Source organism: Aptenodytes patagonicus, chromosome 2 (genome assembly GCF_965638725.1).
Source record: "Aptenodytes patagonicus chromosome 2, bAptPat1.pri.cur, whole genome shotgun sequence".
In the NCBI taxonomy this organism is placed as follows: Eukaryota; Metazoa; Chordata; class Aves; order Sphenisciformes; family Spheniscidae; genus Aptenodytes; species Aptenodytes patagonicus.
Window position 1 is genome coordinate 1,664,026 of NC_134950.1, and position 16,799 is coordinate 1,680,824.

The window sequence follows — 16,799 nt, forward strand, 5'->3', positions numbered from 1 at the left end:
GAAAGCCATACCTCCAAACAGAGACATAAATGATAATCAACAGCAAAAGTGTCAGCGAAGATACTCCACAGCCTACAATTAATGTGACAGAAGGGACCAGCACCTTTTCCATGTTCTGAAAGAGAGAAAGTAAGACATTAAAAAAAAAGAAAAAAAAAAAAAAAAAAAGATGCTCAGCAAACGCTACCAGCTCAATTTCATGGAAAGAACTTTCCTCCTAATTGTCTCTGTGTCAACTCACCTGACCTTCACATCGCACTGTACATACAAATAAAGAGGAAAGAAGACCAGGATCTATTTCTGGTTGACCCAGCCTTTTTTTGGACCTGATTCTGCTCCCACACACACCAGTGTTAAGTCTGGGTAATAACTCTGATATCCATGGCAAGGCAGGTGTGTGAAAGGCGTGGGTTGCAAGAGGAGGATCAGGACATTCATATCCAGTGTGAAACTTGGAAGATAATTAATGAGGCAATAGCAGAAGGCAGTGCCTACGCTAGAACAATTACAAATGAGCTCTTCTGGGAATGGCGGTGATGAAGATTGGAGGATGAAAAGAAGGTAAAAATCTTCTACCAAATACAAACATCCATCTGGAAAAGGAGGAGGTGAAGCAAGCAAAGAAAAAACAAGATGCATATCCTCCCCAGGGACCCAGCATCCAGTCATACCATCCATCACTTCACTACTCTTACACTGCTACACAAGGCATTTCTTCATATGCAGGGGTCCTTACTGGAAAATCTGGTGTGGAATGGTTCTCCTTTCCTGTCTGAACACGAAAGACCTGCTAATCATCAGCTCTTGCAACGTCAAGAACAAACACACATGCTATAACCTCTCCTAATCTAGTTCTCCGCATCACCGGGACTAACCGTGTGACTGGCCAACATCTGCCAGACTAATATCACTAAACTCCCCCTACTCTCAGCTTAGAGTAAGGATCTGGATCCCACTTGGTTTTCTCTGCTGCAGGCCTCTTTTCTGGCATGTTTCTCATTTCCACATCAGTGATCTCTGCCGGCGTGAAGGCAGAGAAGCAGAGACCCACTGTGCAGCAGACACACGAGAACCCTCTATTTAGAGTGATGAGGCAGTATGCAGAGGTGTGGGAGCACAGTCAAGGTCGTCATTAGATTGCCGCACTACCAACACCTATCGCTACAGCCATGGAGATGAGATGGTTTCTGACATAGCAAGGGCTTAGCATATGGAAAAAAAAAAAGCAATTACGCATGAATTTGGGAATGGAACAGGCAATCCTCTAAGGACTTGTCTACACCGTTTTGTTGGCAGGCATGAGGCTGCTCAACCCGAACCTCCAATCAACAGGACACCACAAAGTTGAGGCTACTGCAGCTCTGTTCCAGGCTACTAAGCCTGCTGCAAAGCAAAATATATTAGGTAAGGCTCAGTGCTATGCTTGTATGGAGTCCAGCCAGCTCAACACATGGGCAAAGCAAGCATATGTCCATTGACTTAAGGCCCACAGTCAGTACAGGTTTACTCCACAGAGCCCACCACGAAGAAGAGACAAACAATCCTGACATATTGGGATCTGAGCTGAATTGTCCCTGCAGTCTGAAGGGCTTGGGAAGATCCTCCTTATTTGCATATTTTGACCAAAGGCACCTCTCATATTTTGAATCTCACTGGGGGGATTAATGAGGAACAAAACTTTCACCATGCTGCTGCAGTGAACCCCACAGGAGCTATTGGGAAGGCTGGCACAAGAGCTTAAGGGATCTGAGACAAAATTTAGTGACATATTCAACGGTTTGAATGCCCAACTGGCATATATACCCAAAGGAATACAGGTTGGTTAAGGGATCTTTACTAGATGCAGATCAGCTGCGGACTGGAAGCCAAACTGCATGCAGTGTGGTGCCACCTCTCTGTAATGTCCCCTCCCTACAGACCATATTAGCTCTGGCACGTCACTACCCCAGCATGCCTGTACTCATGTCCTGGAGTTTGCTCTGTGAGACAGGAGGCTTGGAACTCTCCAAAACCACCACCGTAAATACATATAAAGGGTTTGGATGCTGAGCCTAATTCAACTTCCTGAAATTATGGAAGTGGATTTCAGGCGATATCTTAGTCCTTTTAACTACCAGCAATTGTGCAGAAATTGCAAGAACAACATGGCACTGAGCCTCACCAATCCATCCAGCAAGGTCCTGCATCTCCCCCACCTACAGCTTCCCAAAATGCTAATGGAAAATGCTACAGCTCACATGTGGATTCTTCCTCTAAACTTCTACGGAGTCTTGGATCACTGCAATTTTTGACATCAACTCATGTGACTGTATTCCCACACTGAGAATTTACTCCTGCCAAATATTTGTGGAAGGTTAGAAGCAGTTTTTTTGAGAACTAGGTAAACAGAAAGAAATTTCAATGAAAATATCAACATTTTGATTCATCTTCCATCAAACAAAATTGAAATTGGACATATTCCAGGCACTGTGAGTGCTGAAACATTGTATCCTGCTCCTTACAAATTAAAATGTGGAAGGGACTTTCTTCTGGGAACAGAAGCCTCTGATTTAGTCAGGCACTGGGGTAGGGTACGGGAGAGAGAGATGCAATCTCCAGTATGAAGCCACAGCTTCTCCCTTTGCCACTTGTGCTTTGTTTCCCCCCCCTGCAGAACCCAGGTGGGCAACAGCCCTGCCCCACCTCAGAGGTGTATGGTCATGATAAGCGCACTGCGAAGCACAAACTCCTCCGACATGAATTGCTCCTTGCTCGCTCGCTCCAAGCTCACTCCCAACCCTTTTTCTCTCCCTGCTCCCCCCTTACAGCAATACGAGTTCACATCACGCAAATGGTGGCCTGGGATGCGCATCGATTGTGACATTTGATTTAAGTAGGTCTCATTTCACTGACTTTTCATGGGTAACTGGATAAAAGTGGGGGAGGAGCTCCATTAAAGCAAAAAAAGCCCGACATATAACTCACTCCTAAACCATCCAAGAGAAACTGAAGACATGGAGTTTGGATTTTAAGAGATGAGCAGACTATGTCCCTGTATCTCCAACGCAGTAACCCTAACTCCCCTCCCTTCCACATCCTCTCTGACATCCCTCCACCCCCAACAACCTCACGTTCTTTCACCCTCTTCCCTATCCCCTTTCCCATATCACCCATAATCCTCTCCTAGATCCTCCATCAGCTAAGTAAGAGGTTGCATGTACTGGACCAGGTCAGATGTTTGCTCATTGGCAAGGCATTACACAAATGACGACCGGCCAAGTGGAAGCCAGACCGGTGGGTAATAGCTGGTGTCTACCTGCAGCCCTTCCCACAAAAAAGACCCTGATCTGCACCTCCTTCTTTATTTTTCACAGCCAAACTTTCACAAAACCCGTGCCCACCAGAAGGACTCTTCCTGAGGAGTTGCTATGAAGCTTATCTCTTCTTCATACAGAGAAGATATGGTTGGTCCAGCCCTGATGGGATTTCTGTTGGCATCGTGAGGGTGGATAACTAAAAAACACTGGCTGCAATAAAAGCAGGAGCTCATTCCTTTGGGAGTAATAACTCCTAAAGGCTTACGCCCATGTAGCTTAGAATTCTCCTGTCTTTCTTCGTTATTAAGGTTTCTCTGTCCTCCCTATCTTCCTTTCCCCCTCCTCCACTTCTTCCCTTTGGCAAACGAAGCATCGTTTGTTTTATTTCTTCTGACTAATTAAACCCCCTGACAGAAGGTGGTCGGATGCTGTATGACCTGAGCCTTGCAAGGGAAATTTCCTTGGAGGAGAATGAGGGGGAAAAGCAAGGTTGATTTAAAAAGAAATAGTGCTACCAAGAGAAAAACAGCAAGACATTCTCAAGGTAAGAGAGAAATCAGTCCTATGGGAGTTTCCCAGCACCACAGCTGAGGAGCAAACTGGTTGTCTGCAGAAGACAGTCTAGGAACAGGGTCTCCACCTGCTTGGACTGGAGATGGTCCCAGATGACCTGTCCCTCACCACATCCCCATGTCTGCTGATGGGTGCCATCCAGAAGCACTCTGAAACATGGATGAAGCCGTGCCTGGTCGGAGCTGGAAAGAAAACCTTGGCCTGAGCCAAGCAGGAGCAGAGCAGGTCGTTATGAGTTGCAAGTCCTGCGATTCTGTCACCAAGCATGACAAGGGAGGAGAGAAGCAATCAATGACATCAGCTGGGATGGAAATAACGAGTGCTACTGCCTGGGGCTGCTTGCTGTCCTACCACCTCATCACTCTGCCTAGCAGGGCAGAAGGACACTCCTCCTTTTCTTTACAATTTCACTTTGCTTCCTTCTTCTCTTCTATTTCCTTCTTTTCCTTTCTCCCTCATTTTTTCCTCTCCTTTGTCTTTTTTCCTCCCTTCCTTTGGCCATTTTCCGTGACATATTCTTCCTTTTTTTCTTGCTCTTAATGCATCTCTCTGGCTCTCCCCCCTTTAAATTCTCTGCATTTCTCCCTTTCCTTCTCTTCCTTTCTGCACAACATTGTGAAAAGCAACTTCATTCAAGTCGTGCTTGTTCCATTACCCTGCTCTGGCTCCAGGGTCAAACAGGCTCCAATTAGAACAAAGTCAAAAATGGTATTTCTTAATGCCATGTAGTTTGCCTGAGACCTTACAAGCAAGCTGTTCTTTCTGCTTTTTCCATCCTTGATACCAAGAAAGGCTGTACAAAGTCTTTATAGGTACAACATCATACTAATAAAGTCACTAAAAAATTAAACCATTTCTTTTGCTCCCAAATTAAACACAGACATACGAGGTTGGAATTTGGGGTGTTGGGCTTTGTTTTTAGAAATGCGTTTGCTATTCAGAATGGTTGCCTTGAGCTTGACTTCCTGCACATTTGCAATTAAAGACTCATTAAGTCAGAAAATTTCAAAAGTACTGGTTGCAAGGGGCATCTAGAGCTTTCTAATCCAATTTACTGCTTGGAGCAAGACTATCACTAACATCAGGTGAAGTTGGCCATGGTTTGTCTAGATGAGCCTTGGAAATTCTCAAAGATGGAGAGCTCCCATCCCTCTGGTGACCGTACCAGGGCCACACTACTTTCCCGGTAATAGGGTTTTTCCTAAGGTCACACATGAACCTCCGAAGCTACAGCTTGTGGCTCTTCCCCTTGTTAAATCATCAGGCACAAATGAGAGGAGTTTGGTTTTATAATTTTTGTAATTGCCCCTCTGATACCTGTAGGTTGTGATTAGATCGCCCCTTACATTCGTCTTTGCAAGACCAAGCAAGCCCAGCTCCCTCTACCTCTCTCCTCACAGGTCATGAGCTCAAAGCAATGAGACTCACTCCACTCTTCTGACAAAGAACTGGACCAGGTGGGTGTGATTTACTCCAAGAATTGCTCAGGAACCATTTTACTGCGCTACTGGCCTAAAGGCTTTTCACGATTCTTGAGAAGTTTTTTAAGCCACATTGTATTGATTTTGTTGCTGGTTGGACAACTCTTGTCAAAGCAGAGAGCTGGTTGTTAAAATTGCTGGAAAATAATGCTTTTACCAGTACTCACAAAAGTGAACAGCTTTCTAAACAAAGAGGTGTATGTCAGTGCTGTAAGAAAACAACTGAGGAGGGCTGAATAACCAAGAGGTAACCGTGCTCTTGCCATCTGCCAAAAAAAATGCTGATTTTTTTTTTTTAATCCCCATTCGGTTAGATTCTGGGTTTCTCAATCAGGCTGAGGCCCTTTGTATATACACATATATACTGCAGCAGTATGGTAAAGCACCAGCCGTGTACTCTACCCCAGTACAACCACTTGACAAAAGGACAGCAGCCACCCCACAGGACAGCAACCCGCAGCAATATACAGTATCTTTCAGGGACTTTGGTAATGAGTGATGCTCTGACACCTTCACCTGGGTGAGAACCAGGCTCTTGACACAACTCAGCTGACAAAGGTGTAGCTGATGTACGTGTCCACCTCCAGGGACTCTGCAGAGCCAAGAGGAGCAAAGCCTTGCGCTTGCCCGCAGAAGGAGCAGATGTGAGGCAGGCACACACAGGGAGCAGACCCACTGAATAAGCAGGTGCTGTTCGTACCCCACCATTCTCCTGACCGTCGTGCAGTGCTCAGTCAAAGTAGCGCTGATGTCCAGCCGTCTGGTCATGCCAGGGCATGCCAGTTGCTGAGACCCATGGTAAAACTATAGACACAAAGGGAGCTGCTCAAGGGAAGGCTCAGTTTTCACCACAAGACAGGGAAAGAGGAAGAGTAGGGCACAAGCTCTTTTTGGTAGACCCCAAAATATGGGCAGTAGCAGGGATGCAGTGAAGGCAGGATTGGGCCACAGCTGAAAGGAGCTTTTTCAGTGGGACAGCATTAGCAGAGGGACTACAGGGTTCACTCAACTCAAAGCAGAGGATCAGGGAAGAGGCACCAAGCCATTTTTTCGTAGAATCATAGAATGGTTTGGGTTGGAAGAGACCTTTAAAGATCATTTAGTCCAACCCCCTGCCATGGGCAGGGACATCTTTCATTAGATCAGGTTGCTCAAAGCCCTGTCCAACATGACTTTGAACACTTCCAATGTGGGGCAGCCACAACTTCTCTGGGCAACCCGGTCCTGTGTCTCACCACCCTAACCATAAAAAATTTCTTCCTTATATCCAATTTAAATCTACCCTCTCTCAGTTTAAAACCATTGCCCCTTGTCCTGTCACTACAGGACCTGGTGTTGTGGACCGGACCCTGGCCAGCAGCTAAGCACCACACAGCTGCTTGCTCACTCCCCCCGCAGCAGGATGGGGGGCGGGGAATCAGAAGGGTAACAGTGCAAAAGCTTGTGGGTTGAGATAAAGACAGTTTAATAATTAAAAAAAAAAAAAAAAAAAAGGAGAGGAAAAACTATTAAAGAGAGAGTGAAGAAAAACAAAACCCAAGAAAAACAAGTGACGCAAAAGAAAACAATTGCTCACCACCAACTAACCGGTGCCCAGCCAGTCCCCAAGCAATGGCAGCCCCCACCAACCTCCAACCCCCCAGTTTTATTGCTGAGCATGATGTCATATGGTGTGGAATATCCCTTTGGTCAGTTGGGATCAGCTGTCCCGGCTGTGTCCCCTCCCAACTTCTTGTGCACCCCCAGCCTGCTCGCTGGTGGGGTTGGGTGAGGAGCAGAAAAGGCCTTGACTCTGTGTCAGCACTGCTCAGCAGTAACGAAAACATCCCTGTATTATCAACACTGTTTTCAGCACAAATCCAAAACACAGCCCCATACCAGCTACTGTGAAGAAAATTAACTCTGTCCCAACCAAAACCTGGTAAAAAGTCTTTCTCCATCTTTCTTATAACACTTTATATATTGAAAGGCCACAATAAGGTCTCCCCAGAGCCTTCTCTTCTCCAGCTTCTAACCTCTGAGGAGGACTTTGAGATCCCTGTATGAAGATCACTTAGTGGCGTCATTAATAAATAATCTCTTCACAACTTATTTCTGGAACAACCCAACATCCTTCCCAGCCCATGTCTTTGCAAGACAGGTCCAGAGGATTACTACCTCATTTTGCTTCCTTCGTATCGTAACTACAGGCTTCTCATGTCTAAGCTAATAGTCACCCATTATCGGGAACGCATTTGTGGAGCTGAGGGCCCCTTTTATGTAATTTGGCCAGTCTAACAGGCAATTCCGTGTAATTACAGTACACAGAAATCACCCAGAGAGACATCTTAATGTGCTACTATTTATTAACAATTGCTAACTCTTCAGTCGGTATTGAGTCTGCTCTCAAGACACACCATGGCAATCTGCATTTAGTAAACAGCCTTGATGAAGCCCTCAGGGCAGAGGAGTGGTCAGGCAGCCGCTCCTTAATACGAACTGTCAGAATAATTTCCTTCAGGCTGGTGGGGAATTACAGGAGTTAATAGTACGCATTATCTACCTGCCAGTCCTCAATGCCACAGTCAGCTTGCTGCTGCTCTTTGAACTACCAGACTGCACTCTCAGTGCCTTAATTTCCAGTCCCGATATCAAGGAGGCCTGGATCAGGTTCATATTAACTCTAAGGACCACTCTCCTCCTGCCCAGCCAGCTGTTACCAAACATTTTCACTAAACAGCCCACTGTCATTATTTAAAATACACTGTGCTTTATTCCCTTCCTGCCCCTTTCCCATTGCGCTTTTCCTGGCCAAGATACTGAAATCACTGTTTAACGGGGCTCTGATGAGTAGCCGTGAGCCACTTTGCGTCACTCTGCGAGCTGCGGTTTGGAAACGAGTGTGCCAAGCAAGGGGACCGCAAGTGAGGAGCGTGGGGGGTCTATTCCCAGCTTGCCCGCAGGTCAACTGTGTACGCGTGGCTCCATCATTTAAGCCAATCCTTTCAAAGTCCTCTCAACCGATCTGCTTTAGACTGCAAACAGTGGCCTTAACTTCTCGGGGGCCTATTTTGACCCCCTGGAAATGGAAGAGAATAATACTGCTCTCCATCTCTCTTCCAAAGCTTAATTCAGCTTAGATTTCTGATATGTGTAAATGCCTTAGGGGGTTCCTGGTGCTACGTCAGGACAATCAAGCATCAGCGTCTCATTCTCTGCTGCACAATATTAACATGGGGAGGTACGGAGGAGAGAGACGAGAGCACTTTTGGCTTAACTGTTTGTGAGCTGGCCAGATGGAGTGTCCAGTTTTTAAATCTTTGCTTTTCATGCATATGGTAAGACTTGCTCTGTTTCAGCCTTTCCCTTTGTCCTGGTTTCAGCTGGGATAGAGTTAATTTTTTTCCTACTGTGGTGCTCAGTTGCCGGCTGAGGTTAAACCACAACACCCTTGAAAGCATTTTGAAGAGAAAATAGAATAATTTTCCACAATAAAGTTGGTAATAATCAAAATGGCCTATTCCTCTACAGGTATGCGCTCTTTCCTTCTGAGACAAAAGGCAGAAGTGAACTTTAATCAGATTGTGCAGTACCACTGTCACAGACCCTGCGGTAAGCAGCAAACCTCTATCTCACTATGTCAGTCCTAGAAAATAAAATGGTCCAGGACCCACCCCATTGCGCTGAGATGAGGTGATACGGTATAGATAATATTCAAACAAACTCACCATTCAAAACAGAGGGGTCTTGTCCATACTGCCTAGTAGAACATTCATGGACCGTGCCGTCCCCTGGACCACAAGCCAAGACACAGCCGGGGAGCATTATAACAATTAAACAGCAGGGATAATTACAGGACAGTGCTAGAGCCTTTGCCATGGAATTTATTAATAATAATATTATTATTATTATTATTACTATTACTAGAATTATTTTACGGTATGGACATATGCTCTAATTACATTAAAAATGAGCCTTCTTTACTGCTCCTTTCTGCTTGGGATTGTCTCTTCCCTGTACTACACAAAGGACAATCATTTCAAAGTCCATAACCGATCCGCAAGCTGGTCCTTGCATTACCCATCTTGCCCTGGTTTCACAAGCGTGCCCTCATCTCTAGTAACTTTGCAGCAGCAGTGCTGAGCGCCTTGCCGGGAAATGTAGTGAGATTTACACACAGTTAAAATAGAATAACTCCATGGCAGACTGGGAATGGAAAATGAGGGTGGAATCCAGACTGTGTTTATCCTGATTTTAAGCAGTGTTTTGGTTCCATGCCAGGCGACAGCATTTCACCAAATTATTCCAAAACAGCCCGCTGTTTGTTTTACTTTATCAATGTCGTGCTGGTGAGTGATGCCAGGCCGGCAGCTCTCCCCACAGCATGGGCAACGCTTGCCTCCCCTGTGCCCGCACATCCTGCCCTTGGGAGAGACCCGACTGAGGAGTGGGGGAACACCTGAGGCCATGGTGTCTGGAGGAAGACTTCTGCCAAAGACACTCATATCACCCTGCTGCCTGCCACCATGGAGAACAAACGCCTGTCTTCCCTTTCCCCTTCCAACGTTCTTGCCTGTTGAAGACCAGTCCTTAAGAAAAAGCTTCATCCAAAGCACAAGCCGTGAACACTTGTGCAAAGACTGCACAAGCCATCCCTAAAACACCTCTTAAACCCTGCCTTCGTTCAGTCCCTTTGCAGATGTGATTCCTCCCCTGTAGGACCCAGGCAGAGCTTCCCACCTCTCACTGTTCAATCACTGAAGATCCCTGCACTGGCAATGGCTCCTGACCTGAACTGGGGTTGAACCAACAGCCTTGAAGTAAAAGATGTCTCCAGCTCATTATCAGTCCTCAGAGGCTTTCAGGGGCTCACTGGCTAGAGCTCGCCTCTGAAAAGGAGACGAAGGGATTTCAGCCATTTAGCAGATGATCTGTACACTCTTATGATGATAACGACAGCTTTATTCCCATTGCAATCCGAAGAGCCCATGGGATCCAGCATGTTTCCTCCCACCCAGTGCAATACACAGCTGGTTACTGGGGAGTTACTGGTGCTAATTCCCTCTACATGGAGCAGCGATCTCAAAGCAGCACTCAAGGAATCAGCTTCTGGCCCCAATGCCCATCTCATTCACAGCTTGAGTGATTGGGAAGTAAAATTGTAACAGCCCCTGGATTTACAACTGTACCAAGTTGATATAAACAAGATCAAAACTGGCCCCAGTAGTAGGATATTCCCCATCTGGGGAATGGCTGACATGATTGCCATATTTAAAAGAGTAAAAAAGAACAATTTGTCATGAAAAATGAAAGCGTTGTCTTGCTTGTGGGAAAAGAGCAGTCATTTTGCTTTCACAGATTTATTGAATATATTCTGTATATCCTTTTGGTTAGTAGGGCAGGTAGCTAGTGGGCACTCGAGCTGCAGACTTAGTTTTGACTGACCATTGCCACGCACGGCATCATCCCAGTTTCCTGATTAGACAGTCCTAACGTTTAGAGGGAAGTTTCAAGCTCAAATATTCATCATTACAAGTCTGACGTATTGCCCATTTTTGCTTAAAGATTGCCATTACTGCCAAAATCTTGCCAGTAAATTTGTCCACTCAGTTATTCATAGATAGCAGAAGTATGAAGGGCACAGGCCTTTCAGAAACTGATTCAATTTTGGTTTAAATGAGTAGACATTTGTTGTAAAAAAAATATTAACGACAATTTCCATGTCTCGCTTCATGGCAATTCAAGGGCAACCTTAGCCTTTAGGCAGGGCACAACAGGGCTCAGTGGTGAAGCAGCTTGCCACAATTACCTAAAAAGGGCTTTTCCAGGCCAAAGTACTATGGAGATGGGTGCAGAATGATATAAGAAAGACAAGCAACGTTCAACAGTTCGACTGACTCTTCAAACACAACATGCTTAGTCTTTGAAGTGCTCTGAAAAGGAAGGTAATCTCATTTAGCACTAATGCGCTGACTCCCACCCCGATGAGCCCGTGAAACCCAGCCTCCATCACCCACTTGTTACCATTTTCAAACAAGCACCTTTGTGATGTCTCCCACGCCGTCCTCTGCCTTGGGAGAAGCTCCCAAAAAACCACCTAGAAAGCTATCCAGTGCTCTTGCTTTAAACCTCCTCTGTAAAACCCTGCTTGGTGCAATGCCTACAAAATAATCCTAACAACGGCAGATGTGCCATGACTTACTGCGGATCGCAATGACTAATGCCCTGGTGCTGTTTACGTGTGCCCCCACACCCGCCCGTATCCAAGCATCCTTGTATTTCAGCTGGAAATTTCAGCTGTATTTCACCTATTTTGGGTCAGGGTGGCTTTGTGGCTCGTTCAGCACTGAGTAGGTTGCTGAAGTCGTGCTCCATAGCTAAGCCTCCCAGGTGATGCGGTGTCCTGGTTTTGGCAGGGATAGAGTTAATTTCCTTTCTAGTAGCTGGTACAGTGCTGTGTTTTGGATTTAGGATGAGAACAAAGTTGATAATGCACCGATGTTTTAGTTGTTGCTAGGTAATGCTTACACTAGCCAAGGACTTTTCAGCTTCCCATGCTCTACCGACTGAGAAGGTTGGAGGTGCACAAGAAGCTGGGAGGGGGCACAGCCAAACTGGCCAAAGGGACATTCCATACCATGTGACGTCATGTTCAGTACATAAACTGGGGAAAGCTGGCCGGGGGGGCCGCTGCTCGGGGACTGGCTGGGCATCGGTCGGCGGGTGGTGAGCAATTGTACTGTGCATCACTTGCTTTGTGTATTATTATTATTATCATATTATTATTATTATTATCATTTTATTTCAATTATTAAACTGTTTTTATCTCAACCCACGAGCTTTTCTAACTTGTGCTCTTCCAATTCTCTCCCCCATCCCACCGGGGAGGGGGGGGAGTGAGCGAGCGGCTGCGTGGTGCTTAGTTGCCGACTGAGATTAAACCACGGCATGCGGTGGTCCAAATAACACATGATAAAAATATAATATAACAGTTGATCAACAGCTACAGCTGGATATGGAAAGCAGGCAAGGTGGTGTCTCCAATTGTGGGCAGACCCTGTGATTTTTCCAAATACATGCCCTAACCCACCAGAGCTTCCCCATCTGCCTCCATCCCGCTCCTCCACCTCCCAGCAACGTGCCTCGTCTCTGCCACATTTCTCTCTTTTACATAGCAAGAAGCGGACACAAAGGTGATCTGGTCTACAGAATTACAGGCAAGAGGGTGGGAAAAGACCTGACAAGTTCAGCTCACCCATTCCTGCGCCTCAAAGCCATCTAAACCATCCCCAGCCTGTTCAAGAAAACCTTCGTTGACGGAGGCTAGGCTCTCGGTGCTTGACTACCCCTGCTGCCAGAAGGTTTTCCCTTGTGCCTAAATTAAATCTCTCTCACTGCAATTTGAGTCCAATCCCCAGCAGACACAGAAAGCAGATTACTCCCTTTCCACAGCTACCTTCTACCCGTTTGAAGACTATTATCCTCTTTCCCCTCAGTCTTTTCTCCTTGAGAAAAGAGTCAAACCGTCTCAGAGAGCTCACCTCCGCTCACCATCAGCAATGGAGGTACCACACCAAACATCTCTGACACATCATCCTCTCCCACGCGCATACTCCCACACTCCCACACTCTCGTACCGCACCAGCCATCCTGCTTGAACACAGAGCAGAGCATCCCGGAGAGGTACTGCTCACCCCCTTCGTTCACATTTCTGGTCCTTGATGGCTCAAATCTGCACACACTGAGTCTGAGAGCCGCTTTCCAAGCTCTTAGGAAAGGGGAAAGTGGAAATTGGAGAGACCCTAGTGTCCTGGCTTAAATCCACACCTCCTTTAACAGAGCAGTAAGCTGTGTCTGGGTAATAGGGCAGCTGTCACACTTGCTAAGCTGCCTTCATGGCAACAAGCCATTAAGCACTGCAGCTCAAAATAAGCACCAAACCCCTCAGGAACGCCTGGACATGCAGTATCCCAGACACGCACGGTGAGTCTTTAATTTCAGCTGAAGACAAGGGACTAACCTCAGCCCTGGTCTGCTCCTGGGGTCACTTGGTTAATGCCAGTGCTGCTCTTGCCTTTACACCGAAGGGTGAATTTGGCTCGGTATTACTCATGCTGAAGCACTGAATCCCACAACGGTTTTAAGCTCCCAGCCACTTGATCATGTTCCTCTCCCACGTCCCCTTCAGATGAAGATACAGGGTGATGCAGCATTTGCCTGCAGAAGAGTCACTGCCAGGGCTGTGCGGAGCTCGCTGGCTTTGGCTCGCGGGGGAAGAGCTGCTGCAATCCCACCGCCTGGAGTTTTGTCATGAGTTAAAGACCTGAGCAAATCCACAAGCGCAGAGCAGAAACTCAGCGGAGGAAAGCTGTCAGCTGTGAATATCTACTGAACTACCCGCTGGATCGACAGACAGCTGAATCCGCAGACAGCCGCGAAGGAGGTGGGATGCTGGATGACTGCTTATTATGCTGAGCCAAATCCTCCTATTATTACCTTGTGTGCTACCTGTCTTCTTTTAATATATTCAAGTGTTGTCTCTCCTAGAAGCACAGAACTAAAAGGGATTTCCTATCAATCACCCTCATCTCTGATTCCTTTCCTATATATGTTCAAACACCAATCACTTATTTGCTGGTGGGATCCCTTCTTAGATATCTGTGTACAGCATATAGCAATGGCAATTTACATTCACATCTCCCACCAAAATAACAGACCCAGGGTTCGCCTGCTCCCTGGCACCTGGAGCGCATCACAAGCTCTATCAGTAATCCCCTACCTCTAAAAACCCAACATCAATCATCCGTACGTTGACTGCGGGTCCTCTCCAAACTCAAATGAGATTTAGCCCAAATTCACTCTGCAACGCATACTGACAGACTTCAGGTCAGTGATGACAAAGCAAACGTTTAAAAGCAGGTGACTTCCAGCAAAGCGACGATGTAGATTCACAATTCAGCCCCCTCTGCTAAGAGGCCACATTTGAAAAATAATGCAATTCTTTTAAGAGGGAGCTAGACTGTGGGTTGGCCCATTTGGCCACCTAAGGGCATCACACGTCCTCTCTGCCTCCTAATCGTATTATGAGAGAGTGGGAGGGGAGAACTGTCTGCCCAGCCGGTTCGTACTGTCTTCTCCATGCTATCAACGCCTGCTGAAACTCAGGGGGACTATACTGGGTTTAGTGAAAAGAGCATCCCTGCTGAGCAAAGGAAAGACAAGCTTGTGATTTGCAGAATCACAGCCTGTTCCGACAGGCTGCCACAGATCTTAGGGAAAGGTACCCCCGAGAAAACACAGCAGCTGCTCCTGCTGTGGAGCAGGAGATGGGCGAACCCCAGAAACCCCCAGCAGCGCTTACACCATAACCTTCCCCAATCTCAGCACAAAGCTCTCCTGGCACGGGCAGGAGTCCAGCTGGAGTGTCCCTGCATCACTCCCACTTTGGCCTCTCCATGTCTGGGGAGAGTCCAGCGGTGAGAGCACAAATCCCCAGGAAATTTTAGGAAACGTTTCCAGTTCAAGGGCTCCACAGCAAGAGGCACAATAAGCTCCTGAGAGACACTCTACGCGCAGCAGCATCCCGGAGAGGACAGGGTGATTGCAGGAAGAGGTGCCAACGGCACAAGTGTGGGAGGCTTGCAGAGGATTTGGACCTCAAAACCCCAAACGTTTGCAGCTCAGCAATGTTCACCCTGGCACGGCTCTTGCTAACGGAGCAAACGGAGGTTCCTCATGCTCTGTCAGGGAAATGACAGCACTTGGTGCTTTCTGTAGCACCCTTCAGGCTTGGGGCACTGTGCAAATACGGATGCACACAGCCTGGGACGTCACCTGCAAGGGTGCTGCAGCTGGAGAAACGGAAGCAGAAAACAATGGAGTGACTAGCCCAAGGTCACGGTTTCACTTACAGGCACAGAAACAGCTCTCAGTCCTCTAGCTTAGCAAATACACCCAGATACACCAGTCTAATAAACTCTTCCCTAGACTCTCTGTACAAACTGGCGGTAGTTTGATGCATTAAGATTTCGAGCTCGGCAAAACTGAGAACTTCCCTTCAACAGAAAAGTCCAACTTTTGAATCAAAGAGTTAATATTGCAGGAGAGGCAGCATCATTATTAACGAAACCTGAAAACTACGTGAGAACTGGCTGTTCTCAAGGTATGCAAAAGGCTTTGTTCTTATCCAGACTCCAAATCTCATGTGATAAACGATGGTAGAATATAAATGTTAAAATGTTCATGTCCAAATAAAGTGCTCTGGTCTTATCTAAGTGAAACACTGCTATAATTTTCCATCAAAATGTTGTCAGAACTGCTACACCCTTACAAAATATTTTACTTCATTAACACCAACACTTTTCCAGGGGAAATGCATGCTGCTGGAAAACCTGGATCTACTCCCTGTGCAAGTGAGGCCCTGCAGAGTTTTAGGACTTTAAAATAACCCACCCTGTGTCTGCACATTCTCCCTGACGTACACAGACCTCCCATAGCACAGGGCAATCTTTTCAGAGAGAAGATCTTCAAGATACAGCAAGATCACACCAGACCTGCATGTTGATTCCCTTCCCACAGCCTCCTCAGGCAAGATGTACACTGCAAGTCTATTCTCCATGCTTCGTTATTTCCCCAGGGTGAAAAGGATTTCTTCTCCTCTGCTGCACACACAACATTGGGATGTTTTCGGGAAAAGAAAGTAAATGTTGTGAGTTGAGAGGAGCTCTGAAGCTGTTGTCCCTTTGGGTAGGAAGCACGCCACGAAAGGTGCCTTGCATTCATGCAAACTGGAGATAACAACAAGCAAAGCCTCTTGCAACATCCTGGGATATCACAGGGTCAGGGGTGCTCACTGTGTACGCTCACCTCCCTTGCCAGCACGCTTCCAAGTCAGCTCTGTAGTTTGGTCTGCGACAGTACACCCCACAAAAATACACAGGTGCTGTACAGCCCTTCCAGCTAATCATTTGCCTGCCAGTAAACGCCATCGTGGAGACAAGATGTTAAAAAAATTCAGCACGGGCACAACAAACTCAGCATCCACACAAGTTCTTGCCACCAGCACCTTTCAACCTTCGCTAACACTAGAAATGAGAGCAGAGCTCAGATGCCCAATTCTGATCAGCCTTGTCTCTGCAGACGAGGCTAGTAAGGAGGGGGAGAGAGATCAGAGATATATTTGTACAGTCTCACTGCGGTCCTAAGTGTTGTAAGAACCAATCTTTAAAGCTTGATTGACTTTATAAAGGCCAATCATGAGCTGGTAGGCAGAAGAGACAAAATGAGACAAACTCAAACAAGACAACCAAAGAGTGAGAGGCTCTCCTGTGCATCCTCAGGCTCCCACTCTCTTTCCTTCCCATCTCCGAGAAATTGCCAAGACTGGCAAGAAATATTGAAAAAACGCCACCACAAGACTCTTAATCAGCCTGATCACGGTTTGCAAAGGTATAGTTCAAACGCTTGGCTC

The 16,799-nt window shown here is 46.7% G+C and overlaps 1 protein-coding gene across 11 annotated transcripts in view; it reads right to left on the reverse strand.

Moving 5' to 3' along the window:
• ADGRB1 (adhesion G protein-coupled receptor B1) overlaps positions 1 to 16,799 on the reverse strand; it is a 289,281-nt gene that overhangs the window by 72,538 nt on the left and 199,944 nt on the right. For all 11 annotated transcript variants that reach the window (XM_076329006.1, XM_076329005.1, XM_076329010.1 and 8 more), the window contains one exon: positions 12 to 115. In XM_076329006.1, coding sequence (XP_076185121.1) covers positions 12 to 115 — 104 coding nt within the window. The remainder of the gene's footprint in view (positions 1 to 11; positions 116 to 16,799) is intronic.